Source organism: Erpetoichthys calabaricus, chromosome 16 (genome assembly GCF_900747795.2).
Source record: "Erpetoichthys calabaricus chromosome 16, fErpCal1.3, whole genome shotgun sequence".
Taxonomy (NCBI): domain Eukaryota; kingdom Metazoa; phylum Chordata; class Cladistia; order Polypteriformes; family Polypteridae; genus Erpetoichthys; species Erpetoichthys calabaricus.
The window spans coordinates 32,458,976-32,473,763 of NC_041409.2; the positions used below are offsets into that span (position 1 = coordinate 32,458,976).

A 14,788-nucleotide genomic window follows, 5' to 3' on the forward strand; every position below is an offset into this window, starting at 1 on the left:
CCTTTTTTCTGTGGTCGCGGCGCCTCATTTCTTGGGGCGCCTGTGCAGTATGTCTTTTGCGTCCACGGCCCATGGCCGGATGTCCCTGCGTCCATCCGGTTTACCATTCTCGGTTAGTATCCATCCGCTTTACCATTCTCGGTTAGTAATGTGGATATGGATATATATATATATATATATATATATATATATATATATATATATCCAACTTCCAAATTCTCCCTGGGAAAGACCCATTTTCAGGCAGAAAAGATCTATACAAAAGTTTTGAACTCCGTGGCTTTTGTTTTGCCGTTTTGGTTCTTCAAGCCATATACCTATTTTTGGGGTTTCTACCCCCTTCACTCTGCTTTTCTGTGGGGATGTAGGACATCAAAAAAAAAGATATGCACCTCAGGTCACCAAAAGGTCTGGCAGTCAATCTGAAGGCACATCCATGGATATACCTATCCACCATGCCAGTGACAGAGGTAGGTCATTTTTTTCCAATTTTAATTACACAAATAAGATACAATTTTAGAAAAAAATGACTTTGTTATTCCCCATGGATAAAAGGAACTGACAAATTATTAATAATAAAACTTTAAACAGAAGGTTGGAATAATGCATCACAGATATTATGTACTTAAGTCAGCTGAGAACAACACCATAACAACATTTTAAATAGGCTACATGGTGGTTCCCAAAATAACTTTGTACCTAATTTATCCCCGATTTCAAAGAATTACAGTCCATCAGTATCACGTGCAGGGCTGAAACCAAACCTTGGACTAAAGACTGGTGGACTGCAGGACTTGCATATTTTTGTTTCTTCCTAATGTCCCCAATTAACCAAATGCAACATTAAAGTTTTGGAAGCATGAGGCACAACCCAGGAACATGCCCTGAAGAGGGTCACACTCGAGTATCTGTGATAAAAACTTTCACAGACTTCAACAGAACATGTAGACTACACACAAGAAGTGACTGTGTTTGGATTTAAACCCAAAACACTCAAACTGGAGAACAATTCTGGAACAGGCAAAGTGTACCTTTGTCTTAGGTACCCCACACATGTGGATGTGTTGAATAATGACTCAAACTATAATGATAAGGTGCTATAAAAATAAAGTTATTATACAGTTATAAGAACTCAAAGTATTTTCCACTGATTAATCAACAAAAACAATAAAGATACCATAGTTCCTTGAATATTATCATTAATATTACAATAAATTTCAAATAAATGTAAGTACACTAAACAGAAAATCAACCTGGGCATTGTTAAACAAAATTTAAACACTAAAAGTGCAAAACAAACCTTCACGCTTATCATAAACAGGTCTATATTGTTTTGTAACTAAAAACCTTACACACAACGATGGCTCAAGAACAACCAGATCTAATTGCCACACCTTATATATCTAATATCTATATATCTAATTTCTTCTTCTTCTTTCGGCTGCTCCAACCACACATCAACAGTTGAGTTAGCAGACGAACTAGCTTGGTGTGCAATAGCAATGCCATTCCGTCTAGGGCTTGTTCCTACCACAAGTCTGTTATTGCATTCATTAAGTACAGTAGTTGCTGCCCTTAAAGCTGTTATGTGGAAAATAAACATAGACCAGAAAGAATTAAGACCCAGTTGCTTAGCAATTCTACTCTGGGCCAAGGGTGTGCGAGTACTTGAGCACCCTGCAACAGAATGGTATTCCAGCTAAAAATGGATAGGACTGGCTTCAGCAACTCAGTACAGGATTAAACAATGAGAAAAAAGACGGATCTAGGTCTTCGGTTAAATAAGAAAAGAAAGGTCCCAGGCAAAGTGTCAGCACCCGCAGGCCTGAACTGAAAAGATTACCGTCAACGGTCACCATACCGGCATCAGAGTTCCAGTTTTTGAGTTGTTACAGGTTTGCAAGTACTACGAAGCTCGAAACTACAATCCAACCTCAGTTCATAAACCGACTGATTTACGAAATGCCCAACTACCGAAGCGCCACCCTACGGTCTCAGATATTACTTCGTTTTGACCTTCATACTTCAACATAACGCGACCTCTCGATATGTTGTCTTGTCCTTAATAGCCCTGTCAATAAGATGTGTCACCAATCTTCAGGCTGTTCTTGTAAAGTAAAATCGATTAACGTTCTTAGCAAAATGATGTTGCAAAACTAAACGGTAACGTCGCACTACATCTCGAAAGCTGTATGCTTTGACCGCATGGTTTGGACAGTCAATTCTTACAAGAAACTGATATGCGTGTTCCATGTTAAAATAATGATTTTTCTCCATATGCTACGAATTGCTTCTTTCTGAGAAGGACGATTAGAATTTCATTCACTACTACTTATTTCACGGTCACGTGAATTAATTGCATTGCAATTGTCAGATTGGCGTGTTTATGACCAATCTCTATATAGAGAAGCCGGGAAAGTCCGCCCACCCTGGTTTTGATTGGTCATCGATGGGTCACTTCCCCGCCCCTTGCTTGCCTGCCCCAGGAAGTATTTTGCGCTTGCTTCTTTTTCCCCAAGCATTGTCATTTTTGTTACGTTTTGTCAGGGACGTGGAAATCTACTGAATCACCTACATTTACATTTGAGAAAGGCTGGTCCACGACGGCTGAAAGGACAGGACGCAGGGCGCCGGTGAGAGAGACAGAGACGCAGAAGGAGAGTAGCGCCATAGGTTCAGATCTGCAGCTGAATCCAGGAAGATGTCTGGTAAAGACAGGATCGAGATCTTCCCGTCTCGAATGTGAGTATCAATAAAAAAACAACAACAGGAAAATGCAACGATTTCTATTTCTGATTGTAGCCTGTCATGAAAGGGATCTCGATCGAAGCCGCCATTCATTACCAAATTTGTTTTCCCGTTATTTTGCCCGCCACCCACTCCATGATTTTATTAGCACAGTATTCGACTTGTTCACTAGCAGCTGACATCGTGCTGCGAATAGCACCAGGCGATCTAAGAGTTAATTTGTTTGAATGTCGAAGGTATTGGATAGGTCGATTGATAATGTACTTATTTTTTCCAATTTGTGATTCAGCTAACGTCTGAAAAAGAGGAAATTAGCTGAAATCATCCGAAGCTACTCCTCATGTGATGTGTGTATTCCGGGGTGGATACGTAGAAGAGGTGATCGATACAACTTGTTTGTTGTCAACTAAACAAACATTGCATCCTACACTAGTCTGCACTTCTATTTGTCATTCATCATGGTGTTTTTGATGAAGAGGTTAGCACTTTGCGCCACTTTTATGTAGCACTTTTCATGCTGAGGTTATTCTTAATACAAGCAGAATTACATTTAAGGGTGATTCGGATCAAATCCCATGCCTTACTGAAAACTGAACAAGCGCGTTAAGCCACAGTGTTAATTGCGGGTTGAGCAAAATAACAAGTAAGATTTAAAGTTTTAGTCCTCGTGTGATCTCGTGGATGAAGGTTCATCAAAGTGAGTTCCTGCCGTAAAGTGAAGTGCCCATTTTATTGTCTAGCAGCTGAGTTGCGCTGTCACTGCAGAGATCAGAAATGTTAAGACACAGGATTTACATTTCTTCTTTTTTGTAAAGTATGCCAGAAGTTAGTTTTCTGTGACACTGTTAAACAGGAATTTGCTGTTTGATTTCTTTTTAAAACACTGACCATTTCCACTCACTAGTCATGTACTATTTGCAAATATTTAAATAAATTAAGATAAAGATGTGTGAGGAAAGGTGCCCCACACACATGTGACCTTGAAGACTAAAAACAGAAGTCTGTACATCACCTGCTTGAACCTGCTTAAACCAATTTTAGTGCTGTAGGGAGCTGCAGCATCAGGTGAAGCCCTGTATGTAGTGGCAGTTCTTCTTCAGTACTTTCATGTGTTTGGTATGTGGGAGAGAACCATCTACTAAGAAGGTGCACTGTGGAATACGTTTACTATTCAACCCTGGCTAAATCTGTCAACATGTTATTTAAATTCAAGCTAAATACTTTGATCTTCCCTACTTCATCGTCACACCGACAGTGACAAATGCTTACTCTGTGTCACTTAATTTTCTCCTTGTGATGAATTCCTCCCCATGTTGATGGTATGACATGTTACTTTAGTTTTTACTTCCTTTATTTTGCAAGTTTTATCCTGTAATGTTGCACCATTGTAAAGGTTAATGGCGCCGGTATCACCATTAAGATACCATATCTTTTACATCAGTCCCGAAAAGCCAAGAACTACTGTGTTTGGTATATTATTTTATAATTTAATAATTGCAAATTATAAGGCTCACAGTAATAGTGATCACATATTAGTTAATAATTATGTATAGCCTGGTTTACAATTAAGGAAATGACTGAAAAGTCTGTTTTTTAGTTTCCCCCACCTGACTCTCTGCTCTGCTGCAGCTCACTTTGTTTTGTACACACATCTCCACCTCACTCTGCATCGTTTCTGGGTAACAAATGGACAGATGAGGCTATAACTAGTTAGTTCTGGATTCTCACCTTCTTTAAACTTTGCGACTTGCAGGCTTACGTTCACACAAGCATTTGTACACATTAATAACCATTGTTGCAAGAAAAAAATCAAACATGCAAAAAGCAGCTTTTGTGTTTATAGAAAGGTAGAAGAAGGTCAGTGTTAATCAGTAAACAGAAAAAAAATCTTCTGTTGCAATGTATTTTTGATAAACATTCTTGTTTATGATGGAGCCACAGAGTGTAACATGTTGCATGATGGTTCAATAGGCAATAAGAAGATCACTGTACTTATTAATTCTAGTACTACCAAATGACAACTTATGTGGAACTAGTGCAGTTATGATTATTAAAGTAAAAGAGAAGATGTACAGAATCCACTTACCCTTGTGATTTCAGGATAATGGGCAACCTCTTCAGTAACCAATCCTGGAGCCAAGCTGCAGGGGGAAAAACAATGGAGGTGTGATTTTCAACAAAACAACCATCCATTTACTGTATGCAGCATTTTCACTATAAGCTCAAAGGGACTGAGTCGGATCTTGTAGCATTAGGCCCAAAATGTGAACCAACCCAGTATAAGCACTTCATTGTTTTTTGACCTAATCTGTGATGTAATGTCTCTGCCCAAGCTGAAACAGATAGGGCAAAAGCAAACTCAAAACCACTGAACAGGCAAATGGCTAAAGGCTGAAATTCTCTTAAATTATACTGTACAAGAAGTATTTTCTTTCATGAGGACATTTTCCATTTGTATTTAAAGAGAGATTTAAAGAACTACATAATATGTGATGGGCGGCACGGTGGCGCAGTGGTAGCCTGTACAGAGAATAGTCCAAAAAAGGGAAAATATCCAGTGAGCTGCAGTTGTCTGGGCGCAAATGCTTTGTTGATGCCAGAGTTCAGATGATAATGGCCAGACTGGTTCGAGCTGATAGAAAGGCAACAGTAACTCAAATAACCACTCGTAACAACTGAGATATGCTGAAGAACATCTCTGAATGCACAACACATCGAACCCTGAAGCAGATGGGCTACAGCAGCAGGAGACCACACTGGGTACCACTCTTGACAGCTAAGAACAGGTAACTAAGGCTACAATTCACACAGGCTCACCAAAATTGGACAATAGAAGACTGGAAAAACATTGCCTGGCCTGATGAGTCTTGATTTCTGTTGTGACATTTGGTTGGTAGGGTAAGAATTTGGTGTCAACAACATGAAAGCATGGATCAATCCTGTCTTGTATCAACAGTTCAGGCTGGTGGTGGTGGTCATGTAATGGTGTAGGGGATATTTTCTTAGAACACTTTGGGCCCCTTAGTACCAATTGAGCATTGTTTAAATGCCACAGCCTACCTGAGTATTGTTGCTGACCATGCCCATCCCTTTATGACCAAAGTATCCATCTTCTAATGGCAACTCCCAGCAGGATAATGTACCATGTCACAAAGCTCAAATAATCTCAGACTGGTTTCTTGAACATCACAACAAGTTCACTGTACTGAAATAGCCTCCACAGTCACCAGATCTCAATCCAATAGAGCACCTTTGGGATGCAGTGGAACGGGAGATTTGCATCAGGGATGTGCAGCCAACAAATCTGCAGCAATTACATGATTCTATCATGTCAAAAAGGACCAAAATCCCCAAGAAATGTTTCCAGCATGTTGTTAAATCTATGTCACAAAAAATTACGGCACTTCTAAAGGCAAAAGGGGGGTCCAACCTGGTGCTAGTAATATGTACTTAATAGAGTGGCCAGGGAATGTATGTTTACTTTCTGATGCCTAAGCACACTCTAGTTTAAATGTTCCTAGACGTCTCTAGATATGTTCATTCCTACAACATTATCACATTATTTCCCGATAGAATTTGAAGATGAATGATTCAATGTAGGGCAGCATGGTGGCGCAGTGGTAGCGCTGCTGCCTCGCAGTTAGGAGACCTGGGTTCGCTTCCCGGGTCCTCCCTGTGTGGAGTTTGTATGTTCTCCCCGTGTCTGCGTGGGTTCCCTCCGGGTACTCCGGTTTCCTCCCACAGTCCAAAGACATGCAGGTTAGGTGCATTGGCGATTCTAAATTGGCCCTAGTGTGTGCTTGGTGTGTGGGTGTGTTTGTGTGTGTCCTGTGGTGGGTTGGCACCCTGCCCGGGATTGGTTCCTGCCCTGTGTTGGCTGGGATTGGCTCCAGCAGAGTGTTCAGATTCAGCGGGTTGGAAAATGCATGGATGGCTGGATTATATGTGATTCAAGCCTGAAAACAACCACTGTGATTCCACATAGTGTGTCAAACAAGGCATCTGCACCGCATTACAGCACTAATAGCAGAGGAGAGAAGGGAGAACAGGTAACATCATTAGCAAGCAACATCATATGATATAGAAAATAAGAATAAATGTTAACTTCTAAAGGCTATGTTTGCATTTTGAAAAAAAAATAAAATTATATAATTATCTAGGTACATGCTGAACTGAACTGCTTACGTTATGCCTAAAGTTTATGCTGAATGTGGATACTCTTCACACTTAAGCCTAACCACTTACTGTAGCTTTCGTCCTAAAACTGTACTGATGTTATGCCCTAAAACTGCACTGACATCATTGCATTGCAGCTCTGCAAATTTATTTTATTGGAATCTTTAAGTACATGAGAATAAGTCTCTTAAAAGCAGCCCCTTGAAGGACAGGTCTTAGTGTAGGATCTCAAAGATGGCCTGGGAGGGAATGACTATCATTAGAATGCCCCAAAACTTTATTGATCAAACTTCAGAACCCTGACGTTAAGTTTGTATTGGAAAGGGGCAAGTCAGTCCAAATGGACTTATAAATTATTATAACGGCAGAGATAACCATGTGTTGAAAGGGAGTTTCAGAAGGATTGTCAGGAGACAGATGAAAGTTGTAATGTGGGTAAATATAAAACTTTTATTCAAGACATAATCTAAAATTTTTAATTTGAAACCAAACAAACCGTACAAACATTTTGTTTTCTTGGTAGCAACAAGCAAGCCCCTTTTTCTAGGTCTTTCCCTTGAGAATTTAGAGTTTAGATGCCTTCCGGAGTTTGCTGCTGATGTGAGCATGTCATGTGTATTGCCTATATGATCAGCAGCAGGTGTTGTTGCTGTAGACAAAAAAATGAAAAAGGTTATACATAACGCAAATAAGTAGGTTCAAACAATTAAACAAAAGCGACTCAAAAGACTATCCAGGGTGCTTTTTGCTGGAACCATTTGAGTTCTGTGAGGGCTTACTGACAGGGAAGAAAAGTAGGCACATATGGAAAGTGAGATGAAGAGTCATTACATTTTTTCTATGACGTTGAACTATGGAAGCCACCCCACCTGTGTTAGACATAGTGGTGCCATAGGATTCTGTTTAAATTTGATGCCCCTTTGTTTGTGTCCTCTTTATAATTAAACCTCTGTAATGACTGGGTTGTTCACAGCTGGCATACTCTTTAATGAACCCAGGACATCAATAGACATAAACCAAAGATAGACTAGGCAATGAGAACACAAACACAAAGCAAGAGATGGTGCTAAGTGGTTAGTTAGTTCTTTTATGAGACATTTCCAGCAGTGTCAAAAACAAAGTGCAGTGCAGTTTCTTTCATAATTATAATAATATAATAATACATTTTATCATTTTACATACATTTTTAGAATACACTTTATCTATATAGCACCATTTCCATGCTTGTATTCCATAAATAAATCTTAATAAAAACTGTCTTTTTGTGGGGATTAAAAATTCTATAAATAACTTAACTCAGTAGTTTAAAATCAAAGGGTAAAACCATACTCAGGATCTATATTAAAATAAATAAATACATAAATAAATCACAAGCCTTGGTGCATCGATCTAAAACCGAAGTCTCCTCTGTTCACCCTTGTAGGTGTCTTCAGCAAGGGAAGATGTCCGCTGACAAACACGCCCATTCTTCAGTATTACTCGAGTTCTAGCCACCATCCCTAGGCGTTAAGCATGGAAATGTTCCCTTCTCCCATCGTCTTTCAGCAGGAGTCACTCGGAGCAGTTGGTCCATCCTGCTTGCCCTGTAGACACCTTCTATTTGCTCTTTCTGGTGCCATTTCCATACTACAGCACCAGCTCTGCCACATTCCTGAATCTAGTCTTTTTCTTTTTTATTTCTTTCTTTCTCATTCTCTCTCTCAATCTTCCTACTAAGGCTCATTTTATACTCTGGACTGCATAGACACCTTAATTACGATGAGGAAACCAGCTGAGCTGTGTCCGTCTGCGTGTGCATGCTTGTTCAGTCAGTCTCCGCATTAACACCCCATGGCCACTTGGCTGTGCTACCATGCACATCTACGACCCCCCTCCCAAACCTGAGAGCCCATTTTATATTTAAAAACTTGCACACTACCATGGACCCCTAAATGTACTTTCATAACACTTTTGTGTATTTTTTTTCTTTTTTGGTTTATGAACCCATTCATTTTGATGCACTTAATTGTAAGCCAGAGTATTCCCAGAGGTGTTTCTCTTGGATACATAATCATCAGCCATAATCATCAGTTACCTTGCCGTAAAATGTTACATAGTAGTAACCTACGTGTGTGGTGCTGTGTGTTAGGGGTCGGTGGTAGTGATGGATATTAGAACGAAAAACAGTGCAGCTCAGGCTTGTGGGTAATGGGGAGTGTGCTGCTGTGAAGCTGTGCAACCATGGGATGTTCATCGTGGAATCTAGGCGATTTCTTGTTAGCTTGCAGGTTTGTTCAGCACAGCTGTTTCTCATTGGCACTCTGTGGTTCATTAAACAAAGCACCTACACACACAAAGGTATAGAGGGAGTCTGAGCAGGACAGACAAGAGGTAAGGAATGACTAGGAAAGAACAGAAAGAGACAAGAAAGTAAAGAATCGGGAGACTGAGCCTGCATGATGGGGGGGGGTGGGGAAAGGGTCAGTGGCACCCGTTGATGGAGTGAGGGGAATGGCCTTCCAGTGGCGGGTATGCGCTGCTGAAAAATCGATAGGACCAGGCGCTATTGAGTGCTCAATGGGTCCTGCTGGACCAAGAACAGCATCCCAGCAGTGACCAACTGAGATGGCTGGGATGAGAGCCAGAGAGGGGACCACAGCTGCTGGCATCTCAGCCTGGCTAAGAAGATTGACGGGTGAGCAGGGAAGATGCACTGGATTCAGAGAGAAAGGGAATGAAAGGGAGCCTGATTTCTGACTATAATTCTTTGGTTTTAACTTAATTGAGGGACTTATTTATTGATAGTTTTTTTTTCTTAACGGATGCACTGTTTTTTATTGGATTATTCATTTATTTATAGAAAAACTGATGCTGCACCCTATTTATTTATGGACACTGTTGACTAAAACTGCACAAAGCACTTTGATGCACCAACCTTGTTTGTTTATATGTCACCATTTCTCTAACCATGCTGGTCATCTCTGTAGATGTCTGGGTACAAGAAGATGCCAAAGCTGCAGGCAACCTAGGCATCAAATGCTGCTTTTGAAAAGGAATGAATGTATGTTAGAACAATAGATTCCTTGCTTAGATGTCTTTGAAGATAAATTTGTACTTTGTACATTTTCCATTATATTCCAGCTGGAACTCAAGAACTCAATCACAAATTTCAATATATATGTGTTTTAATTCCACCAGGGGGGGTAAACGTTAATATTTAACATTATACATAGTTATTGTCAGTTTTTTTCACCTGTATTATTATCATTCTTTAATTTAATATTATTTATTGTATCAGTATGCTGCTGCTGAAGAATGTGAATTTCCCATTGGGATTAATAAAGTATCTATCTATCTATCTATATGATAGGCACACACAACATAGAAGCACCAAATTGTTAAGTAAACTGTTAGAAACATAGAAACAACTAAAGAAGAACACAGCCATCTTCTACTTTCCCCCTTGGCAAGCATCTGGATGTGGTTGGCCATGGGACCAGTACATTGCTGTGGGTGCCACTGAGCATCTGGCATCTTGTACTGCTGATTTTCAGGCCTTTCAGTCAATAGCCACTTGTCTTGCATTCATTACTGCGAGTCGCTGGTTCTGCAGTTGTACTTCAGTCTGACTTATCCACGTGTTCTTTTGGGGGTGGTTAAGTTATCTTCCACTTCAATGGTTGTGGTCTCCAGAGGTTGTAGGGCAGGCAGTGGTTCTCCATTCTGCTCACAAGACCAAATCAGTATAGCCTTTGCTTTTGTATTGAGACTTCTTCCAATGTTTGCTTATCGCACTGCTCCCTGATGTTTTAATTTCTTAGGTGATTTGATGCAGGTGGGAGTCCCCCCGCAGGATCGCCTAAGAAATGTGAAGAATCCAACCATCAATACTTACTCTGTACACCTGGTGCTTTACATTGCTAGAAATTTATTTTAATATAGAAGTATATTATTGTATTGTGAATGGAAAGTCTACCAAGCAGCCTTTTACAGCAGGCCCATTCATGTGGATTGAAAAGGCAGTTGGTGTTTTTTTTTTTTAAAAAATCATCATATAATCATTGAAAAAATAGCCATCGTGATCTGCTATCTTCACAAGGGAACATATGATGGGTAAGAGATGGAAACACTGGCTGTATAAGAGGAAGTGGTAGCAACCTCTTCCTTTTTTAGATGTCAAAAAAAACCAGCAAAGGGTTTTTAGCTTTGGCAGCCAGAATCAAAGTTAAAGAATAGTCAAGTTGTAACTTGCCAGGTTTTAATCTCCCTAGAATATGTGAATTTCCCCTTGGGATTAATAAAGTATCTATCTATCTATCTATCTATCTATCTATCTATCTATCTATCTATCTATCTATCTATCTAGGAGCATACTTTTAAACCAACAAGTAGAGAACATGAAATTAATCTATTTTTGTATTTATACAAAAATAAAATAAAAACATACACAACTGTAAATTTTGCGTTTTTTTCTTTGTATTTATTTTTTTTAACTTTCAAATGTTCAGTTTTAGTTTAAATTGAATAATGTGTCTTTGTGTACTGTTTTGCATTGGCATTTTGACGTTGAATTATGTAATTAAGTTGTGGGGTGAATCACTTGATCAGGTGCTGTAAGCAGGTCAGACTGTAGCAACTAAAGGCTTTAAAGACCTGTGTTTGCCGCTCGTTTGACAGAGTTGCATTAACTAACACTGAGTGCAGAATGTCTTTGCTCTTTTTCTATTCTTGCTAGCTACTGTATATACAGTAGATTATTTGGCTTTCATTTTGTTTTTCTGGATTTTTGACCCTGTTATCGTTCTTGTTTTGAAGTGTAGCTTTTATCCATCCATCCATCCATCCATCCATCCATCCATCCTCTTCCTCTTATCTAAGATCAGGTCAGGGGGGCAGCAGCTTGAGCAGAGATGCCCATACTTCCCTCTCTCCGGCCACTTCTTCTAGCTCTTATGGGGGAATCCCAAGGCGTTCCCAGGCCAGCCGGGAGACATAGTCCCTCCAGCGTGTCCTGGGTCTTCCCTGGGGCCTCCTCCCGATTAGACGTGCCCGGAACAGTTCACCAGGGAGGCATCCAGGAGGTATCCTGATCAGATGCCGAGCCACCTCATCTGACTCCCCTCGATGCAGAGGAGCAGCGGCTCTACTCTGAGCTCCTCCCGGATGACCGAGCTTCTCACCCTATCTTTAAGAGAAAGCCTAGACACCCTGCGGAAAGAAACTCATTTCAGCCACTTTTATTTGCGAGCTCGTTCTTTCAGTCACTACCCACATCTCATGACCATAGGTGAGGGTAGGAGCATAGATCAACTGGTAAATTGAGAGCTTTGCCTTACAGCTCAGCTCCTTTTTCACCACGACAGACCGATGCAGAGCCCGCATCACTGCGGATGCCACACTGATCCGCCTGTCGATCTCCCGCTCTATTCTTCCTTCACTCATGAACAAGACCCAGAGATACTTGAACTCCTCCACTTGGGGCAGGATCTCGCTCCCAATCCTGAGAGGACACTCCACCCTTTTCCAGCTGAGGACCATGGTCTCGGATTTGGAGGTGCTGATTCCCATCCCAGCTGCTTCACACTCGGCTGCGAACCGATCCAGAGAGAGCTGAAGATCATGGCCTGATGAAGCAAACAGGACATCATCATCTGCAAAAAGCAGTGACCCAATCCTGAGTCCACCAAACTTGGAATTTTTTTGTTTTCCTTCCAGGTTTCTACATTCTAAAACAAAGTTTATGGTGCATTAGTTATTTAAAATCTTTTATGGGGTGTTTATTTTGACTACAGGTTTGGTAAACTAATGAGTTTAAATTTTGATTTAAATAATGGAAAAGGTTATTTGTTGCAGGGCAGTGACTGAAAGCATCATGTCTTATCATACTTCATTATAAATAATAGGAGAGGAAATTGCAGAGACCACACCATATGATATTATCCAAACACTTAAGTCATTTTATGGTAAAATAGTAAATTCTTTAAATTTCAGATATTGATTATTGAAATTAAATTAGCAAAATATTTCTTTTATATTTCTATTTTTATTTGAATGAAGCAGAAGTTGATATCTTCTCCCACATAACTGAGGTTTTCAAGTAACACCTGCAGGTTTTGTTTCAAACCAGTTTTTTGTAATAAGAAGTCAATCCAATTGCTGATTATATACAATTTCTTTAGTTTGTCAGATTGCAAAGTAGGTTTCATTTTGGTTTTTTACTCTTCTAAAGGGCACAGACCATTATGAAAGCACGGCTTAAAGGAGCTCAAACTGGCCGTAACCTTTTGAAGAAGAAAGCTGATGCCCTTACAATGCGTTTCAGACAGATTCTGAGGAAGATTATTGAGGTGAGTGGTAAAAGTCACATTTTCATAAATCATCTGTCTGCAGTTCGGAGACAGTGCTACTTTTCATTGTGATCATTCTTGTGACCTTATTTTTCAACTCCATAATATATGCTTCCAGAGGTACAATCTCAGAGAATAAATACTGTCATTACTTCAGACTAGAACCATTCCTTCCCCTCAGGTTTCACCCTGTCTGGGACTTGCTAGGTTTCTTATTAAGGTGTCGGAATGTCATGTTGGCGCCACTTCTTTTCATGAAGACTTAATGAGAAATGATGCAAAATGACACCTTTTACTGGCTAAGTGAATAGATTACAATATAGAAGTTTTTCGAGGCAGATCGGGCCCCGTCTCCAGACACCTTGTAATCAGGCATATTGTAATCTACTCAGCCAATAAAAGTTGTCATTTTAGTGCACTTTTTATTTTAAAAAATAGCTAAAACAGTAGATCACTCCACTACTACATAAAGACCTAGAAATTCTATGAAATATGTGTTTTTCATTTTTTGCCAATTTTTTTCTTTTACAGACAAAGACTTTGATGGGTGAAGTAATGAGAGAGGCTGCTTTTTCTCTGGCTGAAGCAAAGTTTGCTGCTGGAGATTTTAGGTGAGCCTTTGGAATTTTACAATTTAGGAAAATTTAAATCAGTCTGAGTAAAAATTGGTGGGTGTAGGTGTAGCTCAGGTAACGTCCCCACATTCTAGCAATCCAATTCCCATTCTAGGTTGGGATTCCTTAGTTTATAACTATTCTTCCTGTGTTTTTGTGAGGTATTTTTACCAGCATTCAGCATACATTCCACTCTCAAGATAGTTGTATTTGCTTCTTGCATTTGTTCAGCTCAGTAAGTCAGAAAATCACAATTTGATATATTTTTAAAACAATTAAGAAATATAGTTCAAGTGGCTGTTCAAGGATAGATAATTATAGCTATTGAATTTTACCAATCAGTTAGTTTCAGGATCTATTATGTATATATAATTAATTTTTATGTTTCCATTTTGTTTTTTCACCCAGTACCACTGTGATTCAGAATGTAAACCGAGCACAAGTGAAAGTTAGAGCCAAGAAGGACAACGTTGCAGGTAACATTACCCATGGGCACTGGAGATTGGATCAAACAATTTAACATTGACATAAGCCTCTTTTGGACAGATTAGTTAGGCTAATTAATTTTTAGGGTTCAACTGTCCTATCCAGTCAGTGTTTTTCTCTAAGGTCTGGAGGTTTTTGTAGTTTGTCCTTCCACATCCCAAAGGCTTGTGTGTGTAAGTGGGCCCTGCAATGGGCTGGTGTGTCAACCTCAAGTGTCATGATTTCATGCTGCTTGTCTACTCCTAAATCACCAGCACTTAGGAAACCATGCATTCAGAATCATACCAAAATATTCTGAAACTGAAATGAACTGAGCTGAAAACGAGGGCCTCCAGTATGACGATGATCCTAAACATTTCGGCAGATTTAAAAAGTAACGGGTTAAGAAAAAGAAATGTTGTGTTTTCAGATAGTAAACTCTCTGAATCAAGCCAGGAT

The 14,788-nt window shown here is 39.7% G+C and overlaps 1 protein-coding gene across 1 annotated transcript in view; it reads left to right on the forward strand.

The window, feature by feature from the left end:
* Window positions 1-2,465: 2,465 nt before the first annotated feature.
* atp6v1d (ATPase H+ transporting V1 subunit D) overlaps window positions 2,466-14,788 on the forward strand; it is a 33,851-nt gene continuing 21,528 nt past the window's right edge. Inside the window, exons 1-4 of the mRNA XM_028821537.2 lie at window positions 2,466-2,742; window positions 13,133-13,250; window positions 13,782-13,861; window positions 14,273-14,340. Of these exons, the coding sequence (XP_028677370.2) occupies window positions 2,702-2,742; window positions 13,133-13,250; window positions 13,782-13,861; window positions 14,273-14,340 (307 nt within the window). The 5' untranslated portion in view covers window positions 2,466-2,701. The remainder of the gene's footprint in view (window positions 2,743-13,132; window positions 13,251-13,781; window positions 13,862-14,272; window positions 14,341-14,788) is intronic.